The sequence below is a fragment of the Rhineura floridana genome, chromosome 22 (genome assembly GCF_030035675.1).
Source record: "Rhineura floridana isolate rRhiFlo1 chromosome 22, rRhiFlo1.hap2, whole genome shotgun sequence".
Taxonomy (NCBI): Eukaryota; Metazoa; Chordata; class Lepidosauria; order Squamata; family Rhineuridae; genus Rhineura; species Rhineura floridana.
The window spans coordinates 4156880-4183607 of NC_084501.1; the positions used below are offsets into that span (position 1 = coordinate 4156880).

The window sequence follows — 26728 nt, forward strand, 5'->3', positions numbered from 1 at the left end:
AGTGTGTCGGGTGAGGTAGTGGTAGTTTTTTTTTTATGGGGAGGGCAACCTTCAGGCTTTCTCCCCCTTGCCCACACACCCAGAAAACCACCATAAATTATGCAGAATAGGAAACATGTCAGCATTATGAAAAAAAATAAAAATAGCAATCAAACAGGATTTAGTTTTTCCTGGCACAGAATTTTGAGGGCCCTGGTGCATTTTTTAAAAAAATTGTAACAGAGTGCACACATATCTGCTGAAGACAGGTAAAATAGGCCTCTAGCATGTTTGTAAAGTGTGAGGAAGAACTCTTTAGAAAGGTGGAGGCATTGGACCACAGCACAGTGGTAGACTAGAAAGCCCCAGATTCAATCTCTGACACCTCAAGTCAGGACTGGAATGCCTGATACCCTGAGACAGCCACTGCCAGTCTGTCTTGATACTCTTGAGCAAGATGGGTCAATGGTATAAGGCACTAAAATTTTCTGTTTCATTTAAAGTAGGCAGAGTATGGACCCGTATCACCTTCTTCATCCCCATCTGACCCCTAAATATCTCACAAGACCACATGAGCCATACACGGGGTCAGGTCGCAAAGATAAACGGGGAACAACCTCAGGGGCAATAATTGTTGGGTATCCCTGTTAACTCCGGGGAACCTTGCACAGAAGAGGCCGTGCCGTGGGTTAAGCTTCTCAGTCTCCCGCTCTGCCGCCCCCAACAGTACCCCATGTCTGTCAGTTCATTTTTGTCTCATGGTAGAGCTGCCCTGCAAAGAAGATGCCCTCCTTTCCCCTAGGAAGTCTGCCCTTGTTGTGACCTTAGAAGCGGCCTCCCTTTCATATCAGATCTACTCCTCTGTAGCCTCCCTTTCTTTTGCAGTCACGCACACCACCCAGGCATTGCTCAGCTGTTGCATCGCGGTGTGAAGAACACTGAGGAAGGCCAAATAAGCAGCCTTGACCCACCATCTCACCCCACCTTCATCTTTATTCCTTACCATCTCCAAAACGGAGAGCTCTGGTGTCTGGCGGCAGCGTCCATTTGTTTACTGAACTTAAGTAGAAATATATGGATTTGGTTGCGAGTGAACACATGGGGACACTTTCCCACTACTGCCTACGGAGATGGGGACAGGGACCTGAATGAGCAGGAGGGATTCTGCCAGGCTCCTGGTGCTAGGTCCTGGGCTTTACATGGCATTGGACAAACGAGAAGAAAACCTGAAGTCAGAGCAGGGGTAATGCCATGTTGTTTGCTGGCGTGTTGGAACAGTATTCACAGTAGTGCCAAGACTTTTGTTCTTGTTAGGTTGCCTGTGAGAGCCGGTGTGATCTCTGAAAGTTGCTCTTGACACCCGCTGATGGGGGATGAGCTAAATCAGGCTAGATCCCCTCCACTGCCACGGCTCCTCTGGAGTCATCCCTGTATGCCAGGCCAGGGTCCGGGCAGATGCTCTCAGCTCTGAGATCCTGAAAAGGCTCCCCCACTTCAACACAACAGAATCTGAAGCTGCCGGCAGTTTCCCGGCAAGGGCTGCCTTGCGGAGCTCTCTGCCTGCCACTGGGCAGGACCGTCTCTTGACTGGATGATGCTTTATTGGATGATGCTTTATTGGCTTTGGGGAGAGCCCTGCACCCCTGCACTTTGCTTTTCACTTTCAGCTTGGTGGGATAGGAGAAGAAAACCATGGCCACCCCAACAACCAGAAACATTAACTTTGGTGAGGCTCCGCCCTTTCCGCTGCTACGCAGGCACCCATTGTCTGGCTTTGCTGTGTCAATATCTTGCTTCATGTTATTCCTAGGAAAAGGGAGAACACAAGAAAATAAGAACTGCCTGGTGGGATTATATACTAAGCAGCTGGGATTTTTGTACACAATTGTGCCTAATATTAGGGAAGTTGCAACAATTTCCCTAATTTAATTCATTAAAGTACATTGTTTTCACTAATATAAGCGCGTATGCATGCACTTTGGAGAACCGAACTGCAAAATCCAAAGAAGTGTGAATTTTAAAAGACGGCTCCATTTCAGTGCACAAAGCGAACTGGAGTGCAAATTAGGTAAGTTCACAATGTAAATCAAACCAAACTACACACACACACAAAGGGTAGAGACACACTATTGTGCCAGTTCCAGTGCATCTCCACATCTGTTTTCTGAAAAAGGGGGCACACGATGCTAGTCAAATTCCGCCTCTTTTCCCTTCTAAAACCTGGTTGGATCAGCTCCACTGTCTTTTTTTAAAATTGAGGTTCAGACAGGTTTCTGAACTGATTGGTAGATCAACCCATTGTCCCTCCAAGTGTAGCCAATGAAAATGCTTAGCTGTAGGGTCAGGCAGAGGCTGTGATTGGCCCAACACTTTGCTGTGGGCTGTCCTGAAAGATCTGAAGTCAGCAGTGGGGAAGGGAGATGTGTCCCGCCAAGACCATTCTCACTGCTTTTGAAGCGATCAGTGTGTCCACAGCTTAAGAAGGCCACCCTTTCATCTCCTATGTGCTTTCACAGACCTGTGTCTATCCTGCAAATACTCACTTTTTATCTGTGGAATCCAGAATGAATCTGCAGTTGCGTCCATCCCAGGCACAGTAAGGATCTCGCGCTAAAATGCAGTCAGCACAGGTTTTGTGTTTGCCACAGTTGGCAATTGGGACTTGTAGGATTCCTTTGGAATACCCCACATACACGATCCCCTGAGAATACACAGACAGACATCTATCAGTGTTATCAGGGACCCATCAAAGAAGGACAGGCAAAAGGCAGTCTTTCCTCAACTGGTGTACTATTAACTTGTGGGACTCATTGCCACTTTTGTCCCTGATCTCACCCACCACGGGCATGTGACCCCCCAGAAGGCTGTCAATGAGGGAATGCGGCCCTCAAGCTTAAGAAGGTTCCCCACCCCTCTTCTACACTTTTATTCTCTTTATATGAATACATTTTAAATGAATTTGTATGTTACCCAAAATTAAAAGTAAAGGTTAGTTAAATAAAAATCGAACAACACCACGAGGGGTGGGAAGCCTGAGGCCTGAAGGCTGAATGTGACCCTCTGTGTCTGGCTGTCAGAAAATTCCCAAGGCCACACACGCCCCTTCAGGCCAGACATCTCTCGCCTCACTGGCCCCGTGCCATGCCTTCTTTGAGTTGAGTGCCTTTGGCTGGCTGGAAGGTGCCCTTGAACTGACAGTGCCTCTTGCTTGCCCGGATGGAGGACAAAAAAAAAGGTGTGCATGCATGGAAAGTTCTGACTTCTGCGTGGCTGGACAGTTGTCCACAAAGGTAAGAGTCACAGGTCTATTGTTCTCCCCATTGCTTGCCTCTGCCCTGCCTAATGTACAGCGCTGAGGGCTGAGGCACTTTACAACCCCTGTTGTGTTCCACGTGAGAGTGTGAACAGTGGTTGGCTGAGCAGGTGTGATAGCACATAATGTTAACTAAGGATAGTGTTTAGTTTGCATTCCAACTCCTGTGAGGGAAGGGGAAGTTGTCCGTTTGGCTGGGATTAAAATCTCACGCAAGGGCAAGCTAAGGGCTGAGAAGAAGTCCTGAGCAATATAAAGATAGTTGCTAAAGGATAGGAAGTCTGAAGGAAGGGTTCAAATAAGGGAATTTCTAAACTCAAATCAAGGTGATTCTTCTGACTTTTAAAGCTCAAGATCTCGGGTGTCTAATCCCCAATTCTGGGCCCTGATTTAGTCTCCCAACCAAATTTTTCTCCCCCCATCAAAGAACCCCACCAATTTTCAGTGCAGTAGCAAAAAGGGGGTGGGAAGTGTGCTGGAAATGGGCAAAGTGCCTTGAGGGAGACTGAAATCGCTCCCTTTCCAGTATGGGGCCAATAACTTGACAAGTAGAGAAGGAGTGATGCTACCACCTCAAGCAGCTGATTTACACAGATCAGCCGGCGTAGTGGAGAGGCTTTGTGCCTCTGCGTGTCCTGCCTGTGTGCATGGCAGAGTGGGGTTGGGGGTGGAGATGGCCACACCCACTGCTGCCAGGCAGCCCCCACCTGCTTTGTCAGGGACAGGCACGATTAGTTTAGACTGTTTGAGATCAGGATAACAAGTCTTTTAAGTAGAGACCTTATCCCAGTCTGTGTCTGTGTTGGAATTGCTTTTAAAGATGTGTTTACATATTCTTTTTAAAAATGTATTTAAGATTTTATGTTTTCATGACATTTTAAGATATTTTCGGTGTTTCGTCCCTTTTTGCCACCCTGGGCTCCATCTGGAATGAAGGGTGGGATAGAGAATTAATAACTCATAATCCTAATCATAATGGATTGCCTTGACTCTCCATATCACTCTCCCCTGTACACACTCAGGCAGGGCCCTGTTCCGTGTTGTCTCAACACTGGAATCGAGGTGGGTGGGGACATGGGGGGGGCATTTTCAGTAGCGGTAGGGGTTTTTCAGGCAGGGGGTTGCCAACCCTGCTTGGATATGGATGTCTTTGCAGGGGATCCCTAATGAAGCTTTACCAGCAGCACAATCCAAACCATATCTACTCAGAAGTAAATCCTACTGAGTTCTATGGGGCTTAGTCCCTTAGTAAGTGTGTTTACAATTGCAGCCTTCCGGGGCAGCCATCTTTACTCCTGAGTGCTCCCATCTAACATCTCCACAACACTAGGCTCCTTTCTTCCTACAATGGCCTTCTGGTGACTGGCCTGGCCTGAGGGCACTTAAACCCTTCTTCCAGAAGCAGGTAGGCTAGATTAAATGTTCCCTACACAGGCTCCATCTTTGTGCTAAGATTTCTATCTTAATTTTGAATCAGAGAAATGTTTTCGTTTGAATTGTATGCTCCAAGCAACTGTGGTTGATGCCTAATGTATCATGCTTAATGACATCACTAGCGCCTGCCCTGTGACATCACTAGGGCCCACCCCTGACATTTCAGAATTTGGGATGCTTCTGACCTGGCAACCATAGAAAGGGCCACTTTCATCTACATGAACCCACCCAAAACCCACAGTCATCACTGGAAGCCCCTGAGAGGACTTTCTGAGAAAAGTGTAGAATGTCCTCCGCAGGAAACCTCAGCTAATGCCAAATCTGATGTTGCGGGAAATACTTTTTTTATATGGCCCAGCTGACCAGCATGCTTTCAACTGGTTAGGAATATAAGAAAGGTCTTGCTGAATGAGACCAAAGGCCTATCTAGTCCAGTATTCTCACAGAGTCCAGCCAGATGTTGATTGGAAGCCCCCAAGGACTCTTCCTTTCCGTTATTCACAGCAACTGGTATTTAGAGGCTTACCACTAGATGAGGGAGGAAGGAGTGGTGCCTAGTGCCCATTGGTACTGGTGGGACAGAAGGCCAGGAAACCAACAGCAGGCAGAGCCAGAGCCAATGATAGGCCGAGCCAATTAATTCTAGTTTTGTCTCCATCTTCCTCTCTTCTGAATTGTACCTGAGACTAAGGAGGAGGGCAACAAGGATGATCAGGGGACTGGAAACAAAGCCCTGTGAGGAGAGACTGAAAGAACTGGGCATGTTTCGCCTGGAGAAGAGAAGACTGAGGGGATATATGATAGCAGCTCTTCAAGTACATGGAAGGTTGTCATACAGAGGAGGGCCAGGATCTCTTCTCGATCGTCCCAGAGTGCAGGACACGGAATAATGGGCTCAAGTTGCAGGAAACCAGATTTCAACTGCACATCAGAAAAAACTTCCTGTTAGAGCCATACAACAATGGAACCAATGACCTAGAGAAGAAGTGGGCTCTCCGACACTGGAGGCATTCAAGAGGCAGCTGGACAGCCATCTGTCGGGAATGCTTTGATTTGGATTCCTGCATTGAGCAGGGGGTTGGACTGGATGGCCTTATAGACCCCTTCCAACTCTACTATTCTATGATTCTGTGAGGAGGAAGCCAACAGGCAGTGCCATCTCTTGGACTGGTTTAAGCAGGCAAGCAGGTGGGGGCTGGCTGAGGCCAGAGTGAAGTCGGAACAATCCTCCTTGGAAGATATTCCACAGCCATCCTGATTCTCGTGGTAGCAAATTCCACAGTTTTAACTCTGTGCTGCTGTGGGAAGAAGTGTTTTCCTTTTGGCCCTCCTGAAGAGGGAGAAAACCTCCTCACTGTCCACATGCTCCACACCATGCATAATTTCATGCACCACTAACACGACCCTCCCCTTACAGGCTTTATTCCCCTACCATGTTTGGCAGCTTTCTATGTTTTTTAATGAGTTTCGTCATATCTGCATTTATTTATATTTTATTGTTGTATATCAGCTGTCCAGGGATGTTTTAAATGCAGAGTGGCAACAAGTGCTGACTGGCAGCAGCTCCCCAGGTTTGTAGTCAGAAATCTTTTCCTGACTCTTCCCCTCCAAATAAAGTAAGGTTTTAGTCCATATGGTTTTGATTTAAAAACTGGTTTAAATAGCAAGCTGCCTTATACCACATCAGACAACTGGCTCCATCTAGCTCACTATTGTTTTCACTGACTGGCAGCAACACTTCAAGTTCTCAGGGCTCATCTACACAGTGGTTTAGTGTGTGTTTGGTGCTACTCACATCTCCTTTAAATTTGCCTGGTTCACATGACGTTACCAGCAAACAGAAGCGATCATGCAGTTTGCCTCCTGTAAATCCATACTAACCCAATCTGCTGATAATACGAAAAGGAGAGGAAAAAATATCTCCACTCCATTTCTCTAGTGGGTGCAGATGCTTTGCTCCTATGCTTTTAGGTGGGTGTGTCAATTGTTCCCTTCTCCATGCCCACTATTTCCTCACCCCTTCTTTCATTTTGTTTCCTGTGTGCTACTCTCCTCCGTTCTGTTGGCCTTCTTTATGTTGCTGTAAACAGTGCCTTTATTTTCTTTTTCCTGTAACGTGCGCAAACGCATAACACTGCTCAAACAAAGGTTTGTATTTCAGCTGTATTCTACCAACCATGGGCATGGAAAACATAGATATTTGCACTTCCAGGGTTGTTTTTAAGGAATCTACTGTAGCTGATAGAACAGACTGAGCATGCTTGGTCACCTAGCAACCAGAGGGAGTGGAAATGTATAATTAGAAGGCGGGGCTACAAGGAAACAGTGACACTAATCCTTCCCAGAGGAATGTTTACTGGTATAAATAGGAAAAAAACGATTGGCAGCTTACCTTTGACCAGGAACTGCAGATGGCCACACCTACCCTGTGGAATTCCCTCCCGTTAAATATTAGACAGGCAAAGGTCGTTATCTTTTTGGCGCCTATTGAAGACTTTTCTCTTTCACTAAGCCTTTTACGTTGAGACCTATCCCAGTCTGCATCTGTGTTCGAATTGCTTTTTAATATATTTTTTAAACCTTTTCCCCCTAAACAATGTTTTTAACGCTTTTTATTTAAGATGTTTTTAAAGCTTTTTAAAAAAATGTTTTTAAAGTTGTTTTGTTTTAATGTATTTTAAGGTCTGTTTTTATGTTATTTTAAAGTGTTTTTAATGCTTCTGTTTGCCGCCCTGGGCTCCTGCTGGGAGGAAGGGCGGGATATAAACCAAATGATAAATAAATAATAAATGGTGCAAATGAACAGTGAAGCTAAAAGGAACAGTGAAGGTAAAAGCAGTGTATTTGCTACAAAGAAATGCTCCCGTTTAGATGAGCCCTCAGACAGGGGACATTCCCAACCCTACCTGGATATCCTGGGGATTGAACCTGGGACCTTTTGCATGCAAAGCAGATGCTCTGCCACTGAGCTACAGCCCTTTCAAAAGTTGGACCTCCAGTTCCTAGCCAACAGAGGCTGCCCACCTTTTCAGGGGCCAGCACCAGGCTTAGAACTGCCTCTGGCTCCTCAAACAGCTCGATCTTCTCAATCATATGAGCCTTGTTATCAACTACCGCAGCTTTGTGAAGGGCACCTTTGTCTGCAGAAAGAAAAATGAAGGTATGAGTCGCAAATTAGAGATGGTGCAGACCTGTTCCCATCAAGTGGGTGGTGGGAGTCCAATTATGAGAGAAAAGGAGGCATGCGGATGAGGAAAGCTCTCTTGCAGCCCACCCTCATCTTTACTTTCAAGTCCCCCCCCCCCCCGGATGTTCTGGGAGATGACTTTGTAATTGACTGGCTGGTCAAGGAGAAGTAAGTCCTAGGAGGGAGGGGAGATCTGTTCCCCACTCCTCCAATTTCTAAGGGGAAATCAGCCGCTAAGCACAGAGAGCTAAGATGGGTGGGGAAAGGCAGCCAAAGGGCTGTATAGCATTAGAATTCTTAACTCAGAGTCTGGCATATTATCTGGACCCTTTTGATGTGATGAATGTGATATAGCCAGTCTCTGAGATTTCACCTTGTTTTAATCAAAAGATTTGTAATCAATTCACTCCAGATCATTAGCCGGCTGAAAGTCGCAGCCCTCATTGTTACCTCTTTATTTGTCACAAAACAACTTAGTCTCTACCACTGCAGGAAGAAACCATACCTGTCCCAAGAAACAGCACATTATAGGGAACTCCCAAGGCATTCCGAGTTTGGTGTACCGTAATCTGCCTGTATATCTCATTGTGTTTCACCAGCAGAGCATGGTTATTGATTGGCTTAATCTTCTCATCCATCAGGTAGTGGCTTTTCATGAAGGTGAGGGTGCTGTCTGAAGGTGGGGTGGCAGAACACTGGAGGGAGAACATAAAAAGAACCCTATTTGTGATTCCAAGCAAGTGATATTGAGAGGCATACTGCCTCCAACTATGGAGAAAGACTAGCCATCGTGAAGAAGCCCAAAAATTATGAGACAGAAAACTGCCTAATACTGAGTCAGATCCTTGGTCCTTCTAGCTCAGTATTGAAGCCTTAGATATCAAGGGGTAGCTAATGTGGTGCCCTCCAGATGTTGCTGGACTCCAACTCTCATCAGCCCCAGCCAGCACGGCCAATAGTCAGCGATGTGGGAAGTTGTTGTCCAACAACTTATGGAGAGCACTGCATTGGCTACCCCAAATCTATGCTGAGTTGTAGCACCTCTCCAAGGAGTTAGGTGGGGTCTTTTCCAGGAATTGAATCGGGGACCTTTTTACAGGCAAAGCAGGTACCCCGTCACTATGGCCTTGGTAACAGCCAGTAGGGAGCCTGGGAACATCTTGGTTGTTTGTTTACTTAAAATGTGCATATCCAACCTTTCAGTCTACAAGACATTAGCATGTAAAGACAGCCTTCTTATATGGAGACATTGAGAAGGCTGTCTTTACATCCAGGTGTTGAATTTGCATCTTCCTTGAGGCGGCAATCCTGAGGAGTGTCCTTATAGAAGTGTGTTTGACCACAGGTTTCATAATAATCTTCACCATACTTTTGGGGGTATCCCTTAGCAACTAGCCTAGCTTTGTAGCGCTGGATATCCCCTACTGCACCTTGTCTGATTGTAAAGACCCATTTACATCCAATGGTCTTTCTCCTTTTTGGTAGCTCTGTAAGAATCCATGTTTTGTTCCTGTGAAGATGAAGAACCTGGGAAAGAAGGGCTGGTGTGCAAGCTTCAGAAAAGCACTTATCCCTGAAGGAAGCCACTAGGGCCTGGAATGGCAATCTAAACCAACTACTACTTAAGGAGAGATTCACGCAAGGAAAGGCTGGCCACTGGTTCAAGAATAATAGATGGACACTTATCATGACCTATGTGGACGATTTGGTTCTATGTCACAAAGACAAGGAAGACAGCAATAGCAATAGCGTCCATGTGAACTCTCCAAAAGGAGTTTGTTGCAAAATGGACTCCTAAATAGCCAAATGATTTAGTCTTTTGGATAGGATTATTAAAAATTGACCAATAGAATATAGGAGATCTCTTACCAAATACAACCACTTTAGTTTTTGAGAGGCTGGTAACAAGCTGTTCCTGCTGACAATATTTAGCCAACAAATTCATCTGCTTGTTCTGGCCACCCTTGTTAATGATAAATAATCATGTCATCTGCATATAAGAGAATACTGACCTTCCTATTTCCTATAGCTGGAGGACATGCATCCAAATTCCCAAGCAGTTTGACTAGATCATTTATATAAAGGCTAAAAAGGAGGGGGCGCAGAACACATCCCTATTTGACACCTTTCTTAACTGGAATAGGGTCAGATAAAAGGCCAGTCCTACCAACTCTGGTTTGAGCTATGGTATCTAGATGCAAACTTTGGAACAGCATCAACAGCCTAGGATCTATATCAAGAGCATGCAGTTTGGACCACAAGCGGTTTCTGTCAATTGAGTCAAGAGCTGATGAGAGGTCTGCATAGAAGAGTCTTGAATTGTTTTTCAAGGTTTCTTCAATAAGATGGAACAAAATATAGCAATGATCGATGGTGGAGTAAGAGTTCCTAAAACCAGTTTGCTCTTCACACAAAATAGAATTGGAAGAGATCCACTCTGGTAGCTTGTTAAGTAAAAAGGAAGCATATATTTTAGAAGAGATATCCAGCAGACTAACTTGTGCTGATACCTGTCAAACACTGGGCTTCTCTTGTTTTCCCCAAGATGGTCTGATAAGCGCAACTCAGCTGGTGGCTTAAAAGTAGTCCGACATTGCCAGGTCTACTAAAATCACAACAGATCTACTGAAATATGTGCTGATCTACTGTCTGAAAAATACCTTTGAATGAGAGAAAGCTATTATTTCGCCATATGTGATTTAAAAAAATTCACAACAAAAGAGCAGTAAACTGCACAAGTTGCTTCTTCAGCTAGGCGACTCAGTGGAGCCCAAGCAGAGCCAGAGGCAGATTGGCAGTCGTGTTCAGTGGCTACTCTGCCATCAGCAGGATGGTTGGTCTGCTCAGTTCCCTCTGCCAGAGTGTTTTGCATTGTCTGCAGAATCAAGTCATCCCAATCAATGAACCTTTTTCAGAGGGTTTCTACATGGTTTAGCCCAGATTCAGTCGATTGGTATTGTCTGGGCAGCTTTTTCAAAGTATGCAAACTGAGTGCATTCTACCCTTACATAATTTATGTTCATGCTGTTCCTTCCACTCCCCTGCCTGAGCGGCAGCGCAGCCGCAAAAAAGGAGGTACTGAAACTCAGTTCTAACTAATTTCCCCACAACAAAAGCCCTGTATATATCCCACACTTTCAGGGCTCATCTACACAGTGGTTTAGTGTGTGTTTGGTGCTACTCACGTTCCCTTTTAATTTGCATGGGTCACATGGCATTACCGGCAAACAGAAGCTATCATGCAGTTTCTTTCCCCCCTGTAAATCTGTACTAACCCAATCCTCTGATAATACGAAAAGGGAAGGAGAAAAAGTATTTACTTCATATCTCTAGTGCTTGCAGATGCTTTGCTCCGATGCTTTTAGGTGGGTGTGTCAATCGTTCCCCTTTCCACGCCCACTGTCTCCTCCTTCCTTAGTTCATTTTGTTTCCTGTAGACTGACAAGCAACTTCAGGCTGTTCTTCCCCGTTCTGCTAGCATTTTTATGCTGCTGCAAACGGTGCCTTTATTTTCTTTTCCCCCCTAACTTGTGCGCAAAAGCATAATACTGCTCAAACAAAGATTTGTATTTCAGCTGTATCTTACCAGGGAAGACACAGGTATCACACTTCCGTTTTTTAAAGGAATCCATTGCAGCGTGTTTGGTTGCCAAGCAACCAGAGGGAGTGGAAATGTTAAATTAGAGGGCATTGTCATTTTTACCAGAGCTTGGAAAAGTTACTTTTTTGAACTACAACTCCCATCAGCCCCACAGCATGGCCACTAGATTGGGCTGATGGGAGTTGTAGTTCAAAAAAGTAACTTTTCCAAGCTCTGGTAAAAACAGTGTATTTAGTATGAAGTTATGCTCCCATGTGGATAAGCCCTCAGACAGAATTCATATGGTGCAGAAAAGAGAGTTGTCCATTGGTAAGAGCACCGTGCAGGAAGTGTATACAAACAGGACATTTTGCTATTGAGTGTCATTCCCAGCACAAATTTCTCTTTAGCTCCATATTTTGTAAAGACACTCACCCTCCCTAGACAAGAAGCAGAACTATTGTAGGACAAATGTTCATTTCAGGAGATGATGACGGCACACTTTATTTCAGAGGTGACCTACAAAGGATTCTAGAACCCACCCATCCCAAGGCAGAAACCCTTGGGGCCCTTACACTGTCTTTACCATATAAACAAGCTCCAGATAAGGTTAGTTATGTATGCAGTATGGGGTCATAACAGAATAACTTCCTCAGTCATGCAGCACCTGCCAGGATGGAACTACTGAAAACAGAAGATATGTGTGGAGACACTGGTCTACTGAGAGGAGAGCCTGAGGATGTTATGTTTTGAGATGGCAAACTAAACATAACACCCCCTAGAATTCCCATTCCCTTATTCCAACGGGATGTACTATCACCTCCCAACAACCTTTTTCTATCAGTTCACATGCTCACAAAAAGACACAAGAAACGTGACAACCCAAGCATACACAGCACTACAGAGCACTCTGTGAAACATTCAGAAACAAAAACCTGAATAACAGGAGGAGTTTGAATACATTGGTTCCACTCCAAAACAACAATCCCAAAATCTGGGGAGAAATTAGGAGGAGGAGGAGAATTTTGGAAGCAATCCCTGTCAGAAACCCATGTTCAACAAGGCATTGCCCACACACTTCTAAGCAATACTCACACTGCCAGGGCGAGGGTCCATTGCTGGCCCATTATAGACCACCCATCGTTGAAGGTCCATGTTTATCTCTTTGTAGTTTCCATCAAATACTCTTTTGATATCATCAAGGCTGAAGGCACAGATAGCTGTACTCCAGATGCTTGCCACAGACCTGCAAACAGATATACAAGCCAGCTACACCAATAAAAAAGGCGCTCTAAGTATGCAGAAAGTTACTCTATTCAGAGGAGTTAGCGCATTGTGGTACCATAAACAAATTCCAAGGTAGAGATGGAAGAATCTGTCAATTTTGGCTTCTTACTTTTCAGATCTTTCCATATATTTCTCTTAAGGTCTACATAAACAGTTGTCAACATTTGGTGCATATTTCTCCTAACATTTCTTGCAAAAATGTTTTGAGTAATATAATTATTTTTGTATGTTTAGTTACATTAATATATGCATTTTGCACACATTTTAGTTGAAGAACTAGGTCTTTAAATTCAGAGCTTGGAAAAGTTACTTTTTTGAACTACAACTCCCATCAGCCCAATCCAGTGGCCATGCTGGCTGGGGCTGATGGGAGTTGTAGTTCAAAAAAAGTAACTTTTCCAAGCTCTGCTTTAAATTCAGAGAAGTGCAATTTCAAAAGAGCAGAGCAGAGAGCAAATTAGGTAGGTTCCTCTTAAAATGTGAACCAACCGATTTTTTCTCTCCAGTTGTTATTGGGAGGGCTAAAACCCTTCAGTGGCATAAATCAAACACTGGGTGCAAAGAAGTCTCGCAGTCTTACCACTGAGGAGTGAAGACACCATAGAAGATAGCACCATCTCCCTGATGTGGAACAGCAAAAATGTGTTGGATGACGGTATAAGGGAACTGCCCTGGCTGGGTGCAGGAGATATAAGCTTTCAGAAAGGTGGTCCATTTCCTCTGCAGCACCCTTTCTCCTCCAACATCATTCTGAAGAGGATGGAAAGCAAGCATCAGTGACAAACCAGGGAGACTTAACCCCTTCCTCGCTTCCTCTTTCTTGGCCTTCAGTTAGCAGACTGATGCAGCCCTTTTAAGGAGCAGCCCCTGGCACTGTCTGGCAGCTCTTTGGGGATCATCTGATAGCTGCTGTTCTTTAACCATTAATCCTGTTAATTTGGTTGTTTCCTTTGTAGTTGTAGATGCTCATTGTGCCCATGTAAAGTTTGGCATCTGTGCACTGGAGGCAGGCCCCAGGTTCAATCCCTGGCTGTTCCCTAGATGCATGTTCTGCTTGTGGGCTCTCCAGAGGCATCTGGTTGGGCACTGTGAGAAACAGCAGAATGCTGGAGTCACTAGATCAGCCTTCCAAAGCTTGCTGGCCTGCAGATGTTGGTGGACACCAGCTCTGACCAGTCCCAGTGAGCATAGATGATGATAGGGGGAGTTGTAGTCCAACAACACCTGGAGGGCATCAAGGACTCCTCTTATATTCTGGTCCCCACTTCAGAGATTTCAGGAAGAAGGGCTAGAAGCAAGGACATAAAAGCAGGCAGACTGCTCCTGAACACAGAGGTTCTATTTAATTGCCATTGGTTGACCGATGTGAATGTTCCCAATGGTATTTGTTTTTTACAATCAAAATCCATGTTAGTTAGCAGTGACCATCACCACATCATGTGACAGTGAATTCTGCAAATTAATTATGTACCGTGTGAAGATGTCCTCTTGTTTTTCTGCCCCAAATTTACTTTACTCGGGCAACCGTCCAAATTATAGCATTATTGGAGGGGGAGGGAAAATCTGCTCCACTCACCAACCCACCCAGTCCTTTGTTGGAAGTGTTGGGGTGCAACTCAGCTTGCACCAAAGGCTGATATGTCTTTATGGGAAAGAGTAGTCAGAGCTAGGAACCTCCGTGCCTCCCAGATTTTCCTTTCCCTTCTTGTTGCATCATCTCCACAACTAGGGATCTTTCCTATTAAACATGTCTGTCCTTTACAAAATGCTAATTTATTATTTTCTGAAAGCCAGAGTCTCAGTGTGATTGTGTCCAGGGTCAAGTGCGCTCCTTCAACAGGGATCCTGTTATAGTTCAGCTTCTGCCACCATTCAATGTTAACAACCTTATTGCTTTTTTTCTTCGAAATGAAAAACCCTGAAAATCTTATCCTTTCTATTATACTAATATAATCATTAAAATTAAGTTGTGGTTCCAGTTTCCTCCTGGGAAGCCCTTTCTCATTCTAGATATGTGAAGACATGGGACAGCCTCTCGGCCCATGGTCACAAGGGCTAAAGAAGAGGCCTCGGGCTGAGCCCAAGCAAACACCCCCGCAAATCTCCCTTGATCTTAGATACGGCTCACCTTGCAGACACGAGCCACCCTTGAGACGGTCACTTTCTCATAGAAGTCAAATTCGTCTCCTGTTTCCCGAAAGAAAAAATAGACTTTGTCGTCATCCGGGGGGGTCGGGACATGGATGGAGGCCACAAAAGCTGCATCGCCTGGGAGGGGGGGAGCCACAAAAAGAGACCAGAAGTTAGAAGTTTGCCCTGCCGGTTCATGACCCAGCTGGCGAGAATCCCCGGGGAAGTCTCACTGCCTCTGGATGCATGTGCTAATCCTTTAACATATCAGTTGTCTAGGCCACCAGAATGTGGTGACTGGTGGGAGTTGCTGGATTCTAAATGGGGTGATTAAAGAACTTCCCCACCTCCCCCAGTGCCCGAGTTCTGCTCCTACCATGCATCCAGATATCTGTCTTCAAAGCTGTCCTGCTCCCCAGGGTACGAGTGATGACGGGCTCGTTCCCTAGAAAGTTGTTTGTGGTACCCGTGTAAAGTTCGCCATCTGCAAAGCAGAGACAGGACAGAAGATGATTACTTCCCCATCAGCTATCCCAGGAGCCAGGAAGAGCCAGTTTCAGGAGCATTTTTGCCCTGAGGTTGCCTTGCTAAAAATCTCATTAGTCCATCTGCTTTGCTAAAATTGTTACCCTTCAGGATTCAGCTTCCTCCCCAGGGCCCCTAAAAGTTGGGAAGGGCACCTGCATGGGTCGGTGCAGTGCACAGCCCACAACTTCACACAGTGCAGCAGCTGAGGTATATTTTAAGCACACTGGAGGGCACTGTGTCACGTATCTTTGAACAATGACACCCTTCTGGTGTCTAAACTGGCAGGAGTTTAACTTCATTGGTTGATGAATATCCTGCCCTTCCAGAACACAGCAGGGAGACCAGAGCAGCCTTTCCCAGCCAGATGCTCTAGGTCGGCGGTTCCCAAACCTTTCCCCCCATGGACCACTTGAAAATTGTGGAGGGCCCTGGCAGACCACTTAGATATTTTCTGCCTGTCATAGCATGCTAGTGCTGGATGCTGAATGACTTTAAACCAGCCTTTCCCAACCTTTGGATCCCCAGATGTTGCTGGCCTGCAGTTCCCATCGTTCCTGACCCTTGGCCATGCTGGCTGGGGCTGATGGGAGTTGTAGTCTAACAACATCTGGGGACCCAAAGGTTGGGAAAGGCTGCTTTAAACTGTATGTTTGTTGCTTCTTTAATTTCTTAGGTATTGCATTTTCTTTTAATATAATAATTTGGGTATGGTAATACAATCAAATACAATATTAGAAATAAAAGGAATGAAAAAGAATTACGATAATACGAATCTTCAATGTGATGGATGTGCCGTTTCCTGTCTTCAGCCACATTCATGGGCTACCTGATGAAGCTCATCAACCACTGGTGGCCCACGCATCGCCGGTTGGGATCCCCTGCTTTAGACTATAACTCCCCTCAGCCCTAGATATCAGAGCTGGTGGGAGTTGTAGTCCAAAACATCTGGAAGGTGGGACTAGAGCCTTCAGCAATGACAGGAAAGTGGGTCAGGCAATGATCCCTGCTAGGAGAAGTGGGGTGTTGCAAGGGTGCCTCTGTCTTCTCCTCTGAAATGTTGGAGGGGGCATTGGGGTGGTGCTAACATTCGACTTCCAAGGAAGTGGATCCCCTCCCTTTCCAGATATCCAAAGGCTCACCGACAAGGATTGCTGTGCTGTGATGTTGAGGGTTATAGGGGGAGACGCCTTTCCCATTCAGGAGGAGGGGGGTGCCTTCTGTGCCAGTTGCCAGAGTAAATGTTTGTAGGTCCTAGAAGGCAGGGAAAGGAGAAAGGAAAATATCAAAGGAAAGAGAATATATGGAAAGGTGTCCTTCAGAAACCAAGCATCTCCAGTTATTGCACAATTTGGGATATAACATCCATCTTGCATATTAATATCACCTTTTGACCCTGAGGTCTCTCTTTCTCCAAATGCCATATGTAGGTCCCTTGCCTTGTTTTTATCCTCCCAACAACCTTATGAAGTAGGTTAGATCAATAGGGAGGGCTCAACTGGTTCAAAGATGTACAGTACCTTTTGTGGCTGAATGGGATTCAAAGCCAGAAACCAATAATGATTTGAAAAGAATGCTGATGAAAGTTAAAGAGGAAAGCACAAAAGCAGGACTACAGCTGAACGTCAAGAAGACTAAAGTAATGACAACAGAAGATTTATGTAACTTTAAAGTTGACAACAAGGACACTGAACTTGTCAAGGATTACCTATAATACCTTGGCACAGTCATTAACCAACATGGAGGCAACAGTCAAGAAATCAGAAGAAGGCTAAGACTGGAGAGGGCAGCTGTGAGAGAACTAGAAAAGGTCCTCAAATGCAAAGATGTATCACTGGACACTAAAGTCAGGATCATTCAGATCATGGCATTCCCAACCTCTACAAGTTGGACAGTGAAAAAAGCGGGTAAGAGAAAAATCAACTCATTTGAAATGTGGTGTTGGAGGAGAGCTTTGTGCATACCATGGACCAAGAAAAAGACAAATAATTGGGTGTTAGAACAAATTAAACCAGCACTATCACTAGAAGCTAAAATGATGAAACTGAGGTTGTTATACTTTGGACACATAATGAGAAGACATGATTCACTAGAAAAGACAATAATGCTGGGAAAAACAGAAGGGAGTAGAAAAAGAGGAAAGCCAAACACTCCTGAAGAGACCCTCCCTGAACCCAAAAAATCTTAAGAACTATAGGCCGGTGGCAAATGTTCCATTCCTGGGCAAAGTGCTTGAACGAGTGGAGGCAGGCCAGCTTCAGACACTCTTGCATGAGACCAATTATCTGGATCCATTTCAGTTGGGTTTCAGGTCTGGTTTTGGCATGGAAACAGCCTTGGTCGCCCTGTATGATGACCTTTGTTGGGAGACAGACAGGGGGAGTGTGACCCTGTTGATTCTCCTTGATCTCTCAGCGGCTTTCGATTCCATCGACCATGGTAGCCTTCTGGGGAGACTGGCTGAGTTGGGAGTGGGAGGGACTGCATGGAGGTGGTTCCGCTCCTACTTGGCAGGTTGCCTCCAGAAGGTGGTGCTTGGGGAACATTGCTTGGCACCCTGGACTCTCCAGTATGGGGTTCCGCAGGGGTCAGTTCTGTCCCCCATGCTGTTCAACATCTACATGAAACCGTTGGGTGCGGTCATCTGGAGCTTTAGAGTGAGTTGTCATCAGTATGCTGTTGACATGCAGCTCTATTTCTCCTTTTCATCTTCTTCAGGTGAGGCTGTCAATGTGCTGAACCGGTGCCTGGCTGCGACAATGGACTGGATGGGGGCTGACAAACTGAGGCTCAATCCAGACAAGACTGAGATGCTGCTAGTGGGTGGTTCTTCTGACCGGATGGTGGATGTCCAACCTGTCCTGGATGGGGTTGCACTCCCCCTGAAAGAGCAGATTCATAGCTTAGGGGTTCTCCTAGAACCATCTCTGTCACTTGAGGTTCAGGTAGCCTCGGTGGCACAGAGTGCCTTCTACCAATTTCAGTTGGTGGCCCAACTACGTCCCTATCTGGACAGGGATAACCTGGCTTCAGTTGTCCATGCTCTGGTAACCTCCAAGTTAGATTACTGCAATGCGCTCTATGTGGGGCTACCTTTGAAGATGGTTCGGAAACTGCAGCTTGTGCAAAATGCAGCAGCCAGATTGGTAACAGGGACCAGACGGTCCAAACATATAAAACCGATTCTGGCCTGCTTGCAATGGCTGCCTGTATGTTTCCGAGCTCAATTCAAGGTGCTGGTTTTAACCTATAAAGCCTTACATGGCTTAGGACCACAATACCTGATGGAACGCCTCTCCCGACATGAACCCACACATACACTACGCTCAACATCCAAGGCCCTCCTCTGGGTGCCTACTCCGAGAGAAGCTGGGAGTCTGGCAACAAGGGAGAGGGCCTTCTCAATGGTGGCCCCCAAATTATGGAATGATGTTTTTGATGAGGTGCGCCTGGCGCCAACACTGTTATCTTTTCAGCGCCAGGTCAAGACTTTCCTCTTCTCCCAGGCATTTTAGCATATGTTTTTAAAATGCTTTTTAAAAATGTGTTTTTAAATTTGTATATTTGTTGTTAATGTTTTTAATTGTTGTAAACCACCCAGAGAGTTTCGGCTATGGGGCGGTATACAAATGCAATAAATAAATAAATAAACAAACAAACAAGAGATGGGTTGATTCCATAAAGGAAGCCACAGACCTGAACTTACAAGATCTGAACAGGGTGGTTCATGACAGATGCTATTGGAGGTTGCTGATTCATAGGGTCGCCATAAGTCATAATCAACTTGAAGGCACATAACAACATAGTGTGGAAATCCAAGGGGTGCTCCCCTGGAGATTGCATGCAGTGTCACAAAGAATGCAGAGATGCAACATGCAATTGCAGTTCTGCTCTACAGCATCTCTGCAGGAGGCCCTAGCATCCCTCCCCATTGGGCACAGAGAGGAAGAGCTTTTTTTGGCTAGATCCAGTTGTTACTAGTATGGAATCCTCTCCTTTTCTATGCTTCCTTTTTAAGTGTGGCCCCCAGTGGTTGTTAACAAGCTGGTTCCTTTTTCCTCTGATGTCTTTTCGTTTTTCCGATCTCCAATATTTTTTTCCTTTGCAGAGAATTATCGATAACATCTCTATTTATTCATGAGTCTCCACTGGAATCTATCTTTATTCTGAACTCTGTAATGATTGCCTGTTTACCTTCCTTTTCAAGAGCACTGCAGAGCCAATTAAGGCAGATAATCGAGTCTGTGTCTTCCCCCCTGCTTCTTACAATCAGCACCTCATTTCCCCTGCTGTCTGACAGTTACAACCAATATGTCACTGACATCAGTGAAAAGGAATACACATTTGAAGAGAATAGAAAGTAGATCGATAAAAATATCACTCACACTATTGATGATTTGAAACTGAATTTAAAAAAAACTAATCAGACAAAAATAAGAAGAATGAATTGGAAACCAGGCGTGGGCGGAAACTGAGCCCATCACTACTGAAATGGAAATGGAAATGGACTGCCTTCAAGTCGATCCCGACTTATGGCTACCCTATGAATAGGGTTTTCATGGTAAGTGGTATTCAGAGGGGGTTTACCATTGCCTCACTACTAGTAGGGACCCAAAATGATTTTATCTATTAAAGGTACAAATTTTCATTGAATAACCATTAAATCTGCATGAATTTGCATGTGAATATATGGCCAAACAAAACAAAGGCATTCTCTCTTTGTTTTTTAGAACAACCATCGCCTACCTGGTGCCTTCCTGATCTTTTGTGCTACAGCCCTGATCAGCTTCAACTAGCATGGATATCCTGGCTGGGGCCGATGTATGTTGTGGTGTAAAACATCTGGAGAGCACCAGGTTGGGGAAGGCTGTTGTAGATGGTGTGTGGCTGTATGACACACAAAAGAGGCTTTCCAAGAGGCTCTGTGAGAACGAAGGGAAAGGGCAGGAGCTCAGTGGCAGAGCATCTGTCTTGCATGCAACAGGTCCCATGGTGAATCCCTGGGATGTCTGGGTAGAGCTGGGACAGAACGCAGTCTGGAAAGCTGGAGAGTCGCTGCCAGTCAGTGTAGACAGTACTGAGTTAGAAGGACCAATGGTATGACTCATAAAACAGCATCCTAAGTCCATGTGTAAAGGGGGGGGCAATTCCAAAAAGACTCCAGCCACCCACGACATCCTCTCAGAAAGAGGTATTCCCAGCCATGTGGTAGAGAGGAGAGAATGCTTCTTCTAAGAAGGTGGCACCACATGTCGATTTTTAAGTACTTACATTAAAAATAACAGCTGGTATATCACCGTGGAGAGCCTGGCTGGGAGTCCAGAGTCTTGAGTTCAAATCCCTGCTTGTGTCTTCTGGGTGTAAAGGGCCAGCTAAAGATCACCCCCACAGCGAGTGGCTCAGGGGTTACGTGCCCTGCCACCTGTGCAGCCGTGGGCAAGCTGCATAGTCCCAAGGAGCCCAGTTGCCCCCCAGCTGGCAGTGGGGAACAAGGAAGGGGCTGGCTTATGCAGCTGTGGCAAGCTGAGCAGGCTCTAGCCAGCTGGGGAGAACTAGCTGCAGAGGGAGGCAATGGTAAACCCCCTCTGAATACCACTTACCATGAAATCCCTATTCATGGGGTCATCATAAGTCGGGATCGACTTGAAGGCAGTCCATTTCCATTTTTTCACATTAAAAATATGTTTTTAAAATCAGCTCCCTGATTAATCAGGGTCACAGTTCAGTCAACAGATTGCTTAATCCAGGGTTGGCCAATGTGGCGCCCTCCAGATGCTGTTGGTCTATAGTTCCCCTTCAGCTCTAGCCAGCACGACCAGTGGTCAGGGATTATGGGAGTTGGAGTCTAACAACTGCCAGAGGGCACCACCTTGGCTACCCCTGGCTTTACAGAATTTCTTCACTGACTCTATGCGGAGGTCCAAGTTGTTAATAATGTCTGAATCACCATTTACATGTATGCCTCAAGGCAATTTAAAATCATTAATAAAGAAACTACAACAACAGCTAAAATAGGTTTTAAAACAATACAAGATGAACGCCTTTTCCTCCAGCTGGCAAAGCCTGCCTTCAATTGTTTCTGGAACTACAGACAGTGGGCTCCTGTTGTATCTTCTCAGCAGGAATGTTGTTCCACAGAGCAGGGGCAGCCACACTGAAAGCCCTGCTCCAGAAGCACCCCCTCCTCCCTCTCTCCCCTCCCCAGGAACTCACTATGTAAGTGCAGGTAGGGCTGAAAGCGTACGTCCCGCAGGTGTAAAGGTGCGTCTCGTTCAGCTGCACCAGGACACGGATAAAATTGAAACATTCCGTCTGGGGAGATGAAGAGGCAAAAATCAGGAATCAGCTTCCATTTACATTTGTACCCTGGAAGAGGTTTCCACGGGGAGGTTGTCAAAAAGCACAACTGTGTCCCAGAGTGTGAAGAATGCATGAATAACCAGCCCCTTGCTCTGCCACCATCCTGTCAGCAAGTTCCGACCGGTTCTTGAAGAGTTTAAGAGGCAACACATCTGTGAAAGATAGATATTTCGCAAGAGCAGCAGAGCAACTAAATAAACAAATAATCTGGACATAACGGACACATTTAAGCATGTGTTTTTGAATTGCTTTCTAAAAAATGTGTTCTTAAATGTGTACATTTGTTTTTAATGTTTTTAGCTGTAAACCGCCCAGAGAGCTTCGGCTATGGGGCGGTATACAAATGCAATAAATAAAATAAATAAAATAGTGTTATGGGAGTATGACTCCACTTCAAAACATGGCAAGCCAGCCCTGCTGCTTATGGGGAACCTCATGGGGAACGCTCATGCTGCACGGTGGGGCCCTGGACTTCTGACCTGAAGTCCTGCCCTGTTGGCGCATGTGAAGGTACGAAGGGCCACTGAGGTAGGGAAAATCTTACAAGCGTACAAAGAAACGCAGATAACCACAGGAAGGTTGCCTGTGAGTGAGCACCCTGCACCCTGGAGGACCAGCAGCTGTGGAGTAGAGGCACTGATCTGCACGGCAGGGCTTAGGCAGGAAGGAAAGCTGTGGCGTCGGACCTGCCTCTCCCTGGGAAGACGCAGCAGGTAGGTCCTAGCCTTTCTGTGGATTTTCCCCTCTGATGCCTACCTCTCCTTCCTGCCTAATGCCCTGCCCCGACAGCTCCAGATCGCTCCAGGCCATCCAGCTCAACCCATGGTGATACATGGCTGTCTTAAGTCTCAACCCATCTTGGCCGAAGCCCAAATCTCTCAAGAATAGGCCCAGTTTTGTTCAGGGCTCAGTCCTTGGCCAAGGCCAGTGTAGAGGCCTAATTTCTAGACCTCCTTTTAGGGCAGGGGTGTGCAGAAGATCGATTGGGACCTACTGGTAGATCTCTGGGTGGCTTTAGGTCGATTATCAAGGATTTCTGACTCCCAGTAGTTTAACACTGGTAACAACGAAAAGGACACCCCTCCCATCTTAAATTATACTGCTGAAACATATATCTTTTGCAGTGGCTCCAGTTGGTGGATCTGAGGGTCCTAGTGAAAGAAATAAGAAAATGAGATTGCACAGTGCTGCTTTAGGGTACATACTTGCTTATGCCTGACTCTGTTCCCTGCCCCCTCCAAATACCATATTAGGGGCAAACTAGACATAACACAGGAAACTGTGAACAGGATCACTTGTGGTTCTGATGGTGTCTCTGGTTGTGCAGCTGGGTTTAACTTTTCCCCCATTCGTCAAGTTGCAGGTGGGGATTTAACCCAGCCAAAGGCAGGAGGGAAAGAGTTAAGCTCCCCTTGCGCAGCACCATGGCCCTGATCCAAACCCTCCACATCGCCACCACTCAGTGTCTGCTTTCATATATGAGAAATGGGAGATATTTTATGCTGCCGAGTGGATGTCCGTGAAGCACACACACACACACACCCCAACCACATTCCTAAACTAAGAGATAACGAAGAGACTTCCCTCATCCTCACCCCTCACGCCATTACCTCTTTTTTCCTTCCTTTGTGGGCACACTCATCCTTTTTCACAGTCGTGGGGCTCCAGTGGATCTGTGGCAGGAAAAGTGGAAGACGCTTTAGAGAAAGAAAAGCCAAAGGCGGAGCGGGGTATGTGTGATAATTGACAGAGAGTAAATGCTCAGCCTTCAGCCGATTCATCTGGGGAGTTATTTTGCAAATAAGGAGGAGATGTAAGCCAAGAGGGCATTTCTGGTTTTTTTCATTATTATTATGGTGTTTTTATAATACTGTTGTATTTTTGTATACCGCTTAGAGATTTTTAAAATATTAGGTAATTTAGAAATGCTTTTCAATAAGCAAATACATAAGTGAATAAGACCACCCCTATTTATCAGCAATAGTTTCTATATTATGGTCCCTGATAAAGCACCAACTCAGCAGAAACAAAATGCCAAACAGTGGTTTGGAGCGATCGGGCTCAGCCCTCTGCTTGCATGCTCTAAGGATGGATGAATCCATCAGTTTTTATTTTTCTCAGCTACTTGCTTTTCTAATCTCAAGTTCAATGCTCCACATTTCTGTATCAGTTTGTGATTTATTTTAAAGATCGCATAAAAATATGTCAGCGTTTTAAAGCATGTTTATCCTAATACACACATTCATGCATGTAATTTTCATAAAATAATACAATTTGCATTCTTTCATTGTTCATTTTTATTCCTGCGATATACACATTTTTGTAGATATATTTGGCTGGAGAATCGCACTGCAAAATTCAAAGAAGCACTAGTTTTTGAAGGATAGTTGCGTGTCAATTTGCACGTTGCTTTGGGAAAGTGTAAATTAAGTGCGTTCTTAAGTACGTTGCGTAGTGAACTGAGTTACTTCCGCATCCCTCATGAACTTCCCCTGCTTTCTGCTAAAGTTGGATATTTCCTGGTGTGACCATACCACAGTTTTCCATTTCACATCATTTCAGGGCTATAAACCAATTCCAAGCCATGGTTTCTTTCAAATCTGTGTGGAAGGCAAGGACAAACCATAGTTTCCTGGTTGGAATATTTAGCAGCAAACAGTGGTTGACGGGGGGGGGGGGCTGAAACATGAAGAACTCCAATGCACATGTAGAAAAACTTTTACTATTCCTTTTTCCCCCTAAAAAAAATTGATATTAATATCAATGTTTTTAAAGGAAATGTAGATGTTTTGAAAGGAAATGTCTATCATCAATATTTTCCCTAAATAGCCATGGGAAATCACTATATAAAAATCCTTTCCACAGCTATAGCGAATAAGCAAATTAATGGAAAATTCGGTACCAAATCCGGATTCGTCAGATTTCTAGTACATCCCTACCACGCATCTCTTATCCTGAATCCCTGTTTTCCACTCACCACACCCTTCTGCCTGATGGATTTCGCGCTGCGAAGGTCCAAGGCGATGATTGTGTCTCTGGCTCCCGCATAGAGAGTTGCCCCGTCTTTGCTCAGGAGAAAAGTGTCATAATTCTGAACTCCGTTTTGCTGGAATGAGGCAAGAATCCGGCTACGGTGTACTGAGGAGAAAAAAAAGTCTGTTAGGCACACGTGCAGCAAGCATAGCCAACTGACCATTGGGGGAGGAGACAACCTGACCTGCTTTTAACTAGAGGACCACACATTTTTTAGGGTTTTGCTAGGCAGTTGTTATTATTTATTTATTTATTTATTTATACCCCGCCTTTCGGCCAAAGGCCCTCAAGGCGGCTTACAAAAAACACAAATGTAAAATACAATATAAAATACATCAATAAAACAATACAATTTACAAAATACAATTCATACAAGTTCTGGTTTCCAGGAGCCAATGGCACTCGGTTTTTCTTTTCCTGGTCCTCAGTTGCAGTCAGTGCATCAGTGCATGCCTTTTGGTCCCTGACACTGTGGGCGCCTTATAAGGGATGACCATTGGGTGGTAATTCTGTCCCAAACAGGGCAATGTGTCCAGCATAAGACATGGGAAAGATGCCACTGGGAAAGAAGCACTCTCACAATGGGCTTTTGGAGCGAAATGTGCTTTGGTGGGAGCAGATGGTGTACACATACAGTGTGATTGCCCAAATGCCTCAAGATTCTAGTCCTATCCAAGCATTAAGAACAGGCAAATAACCAATGTCTGGAGCAGGGAGCAGGATCACACCCACTGTCCCTGGATATGATTCTTCTCCCTCTTCCAGATATTGATGTCCAAAAGGGGCCAATGCTGGCAAACCAGCTGGATCTGGGAAGAGGCCACTTGGGCCCCCAGTGGCAATGTTGGATCCAGGAGCACCCCCAAGCTGAGGCCCTGATCCTTCCAGGGGCTTGCAGCTCCGCCCAGAACAGGCCGCCTCCCCACCACCTGGACATGAGAACTCTGGACACATCACACCTCTGTCTTTTCAAGGTTGGGCCTCTGTTTATTACTGTCTCTATGATTCTTAGCGACACAGTGAAGGCATCTTTTCCAGATTGCCCAGCTGGAAGATGTCCTTTTGCTTGCCTGGGTGGAGGAGAGAGAGGGCTATCTAGAAACAAGCCTACTGCACAAAGTGATTGTGCTGCCCACTCTTGCCTCTGGCCCTAACCACCACTGGCATGTGGCCCTCAGAAGGTTGCCCAGGGAAAAGGTAAGTTTTGGGAAAGAATTTGAAGGAGATGGCATGATGCAGGTCTTCCAGGAGGCAATTTCAATGCAGGAGAGTGAAAATGACAAGCCAAGCGTGGCAGAATTGATAGCCTTTACTGCAACTTTAAGCTTATCTTTGCATCCATGAGGGCTAGAAACATATTCATGTTTGACTGGGTTTTCAGAATGAATGCTGAGATTCGCCCGATGTGGAAATTCTTTTCTTAGCACCAAATATTATTTTATTTATTTATTATTACATTGATATCTCACCGTTCCTCCAAGAAATTCAGGGTGGAGTATATGGGTTTTCTCCTCTCCATTTTATCCTCACAACAACCCTGTGAGGTAGGTTAGGCTGAGAGAACATGACTGGCCCATGATCACCCAGTGAACCACATGGCTGAATTTGAGCCCTGGTCTCCCAGGCCCTAGTCCGACACTCTAACCACTACACCACACTGCACTGCACTCACAGGAATAGACTCACAGCCCAGCTTTGAGTGTTTGAGCTTCCCCATCCCAAGCTTGCTCATCTCTTTTCAGGCCAGCGTTCAACATCTCCCCTTATGCAGCTGCTGTCCCTGAGCGTCTTTGAGTCACTCACCTGTTAGGAAGGATAGCGTTGGCATCAGATCTGCGCCCAGAGCGACAGCAAACGTCAGGAGGCACAGCAAGAGGTGGGAAGACCGTCTGGAGTTCAT

The 26728-nt window shown here is 45.5% G+C and overlaps 1 protein-coding gene across 1 annotated transcript; it reads right to left on the reverse strand.

Annotated features, from left to right (window-relative positions):
• On the reverse strand, nucleotides 1-26728 carry LOC133375147 (semaphorin-4A-like). The gene is made up of 13 exons (XM_061606712.1): nucleotides 26632-26728; nucleotides 24773-24933; nucleotides 23406-23492; nucleotides 21649-21747; nucleotides 16578-16689; nucleotides 15287-15394; nucleotides 14909-15048; nucleotides 13361-13530; nucleotides 12589-12739; nucleotides 8419-8608; nucleotides 7751-7866; nucleotides 2523-2680; nucleotides 1-1785 (listed from the first exon to the last, which is right to left on the reverse strand). Exons 1-13 carry the CDS (start codon nucleotides 26726-26728, stop codon nucleotides 1368-1370), a joined length of 2007 nt encoding a protein of 668 aa, XP_061462696.1. The 3' UTR covers nucleotides 1-1367.

Excerpts from the sequence above, each read along its gene's own strand:
- LOC133375147 (XM_061606712.1), bottom strand. The coding sequence starts at position 26,728 with ATGAACTCCAGACGGTCTTCCCACCTCTTGCTGTGCCTCCTGACGTTT. Across the intron at positions 13,531-14,908 it reads GGGTGGCTCGTGTCTGCAAG|AATGATGTTGGAGGAGAAAG; the intron begins GTGAGCCGTATC and ends CATCCTCTTCAG. Across the intron at positions 7,867-8,418 it reads TGTGCTGTTTCTTGGGACAG|ACAAAGGTGCCCTTCACAAA; the intron begins GTATGGTTTCTT and ends TTCTTTCTGCAG.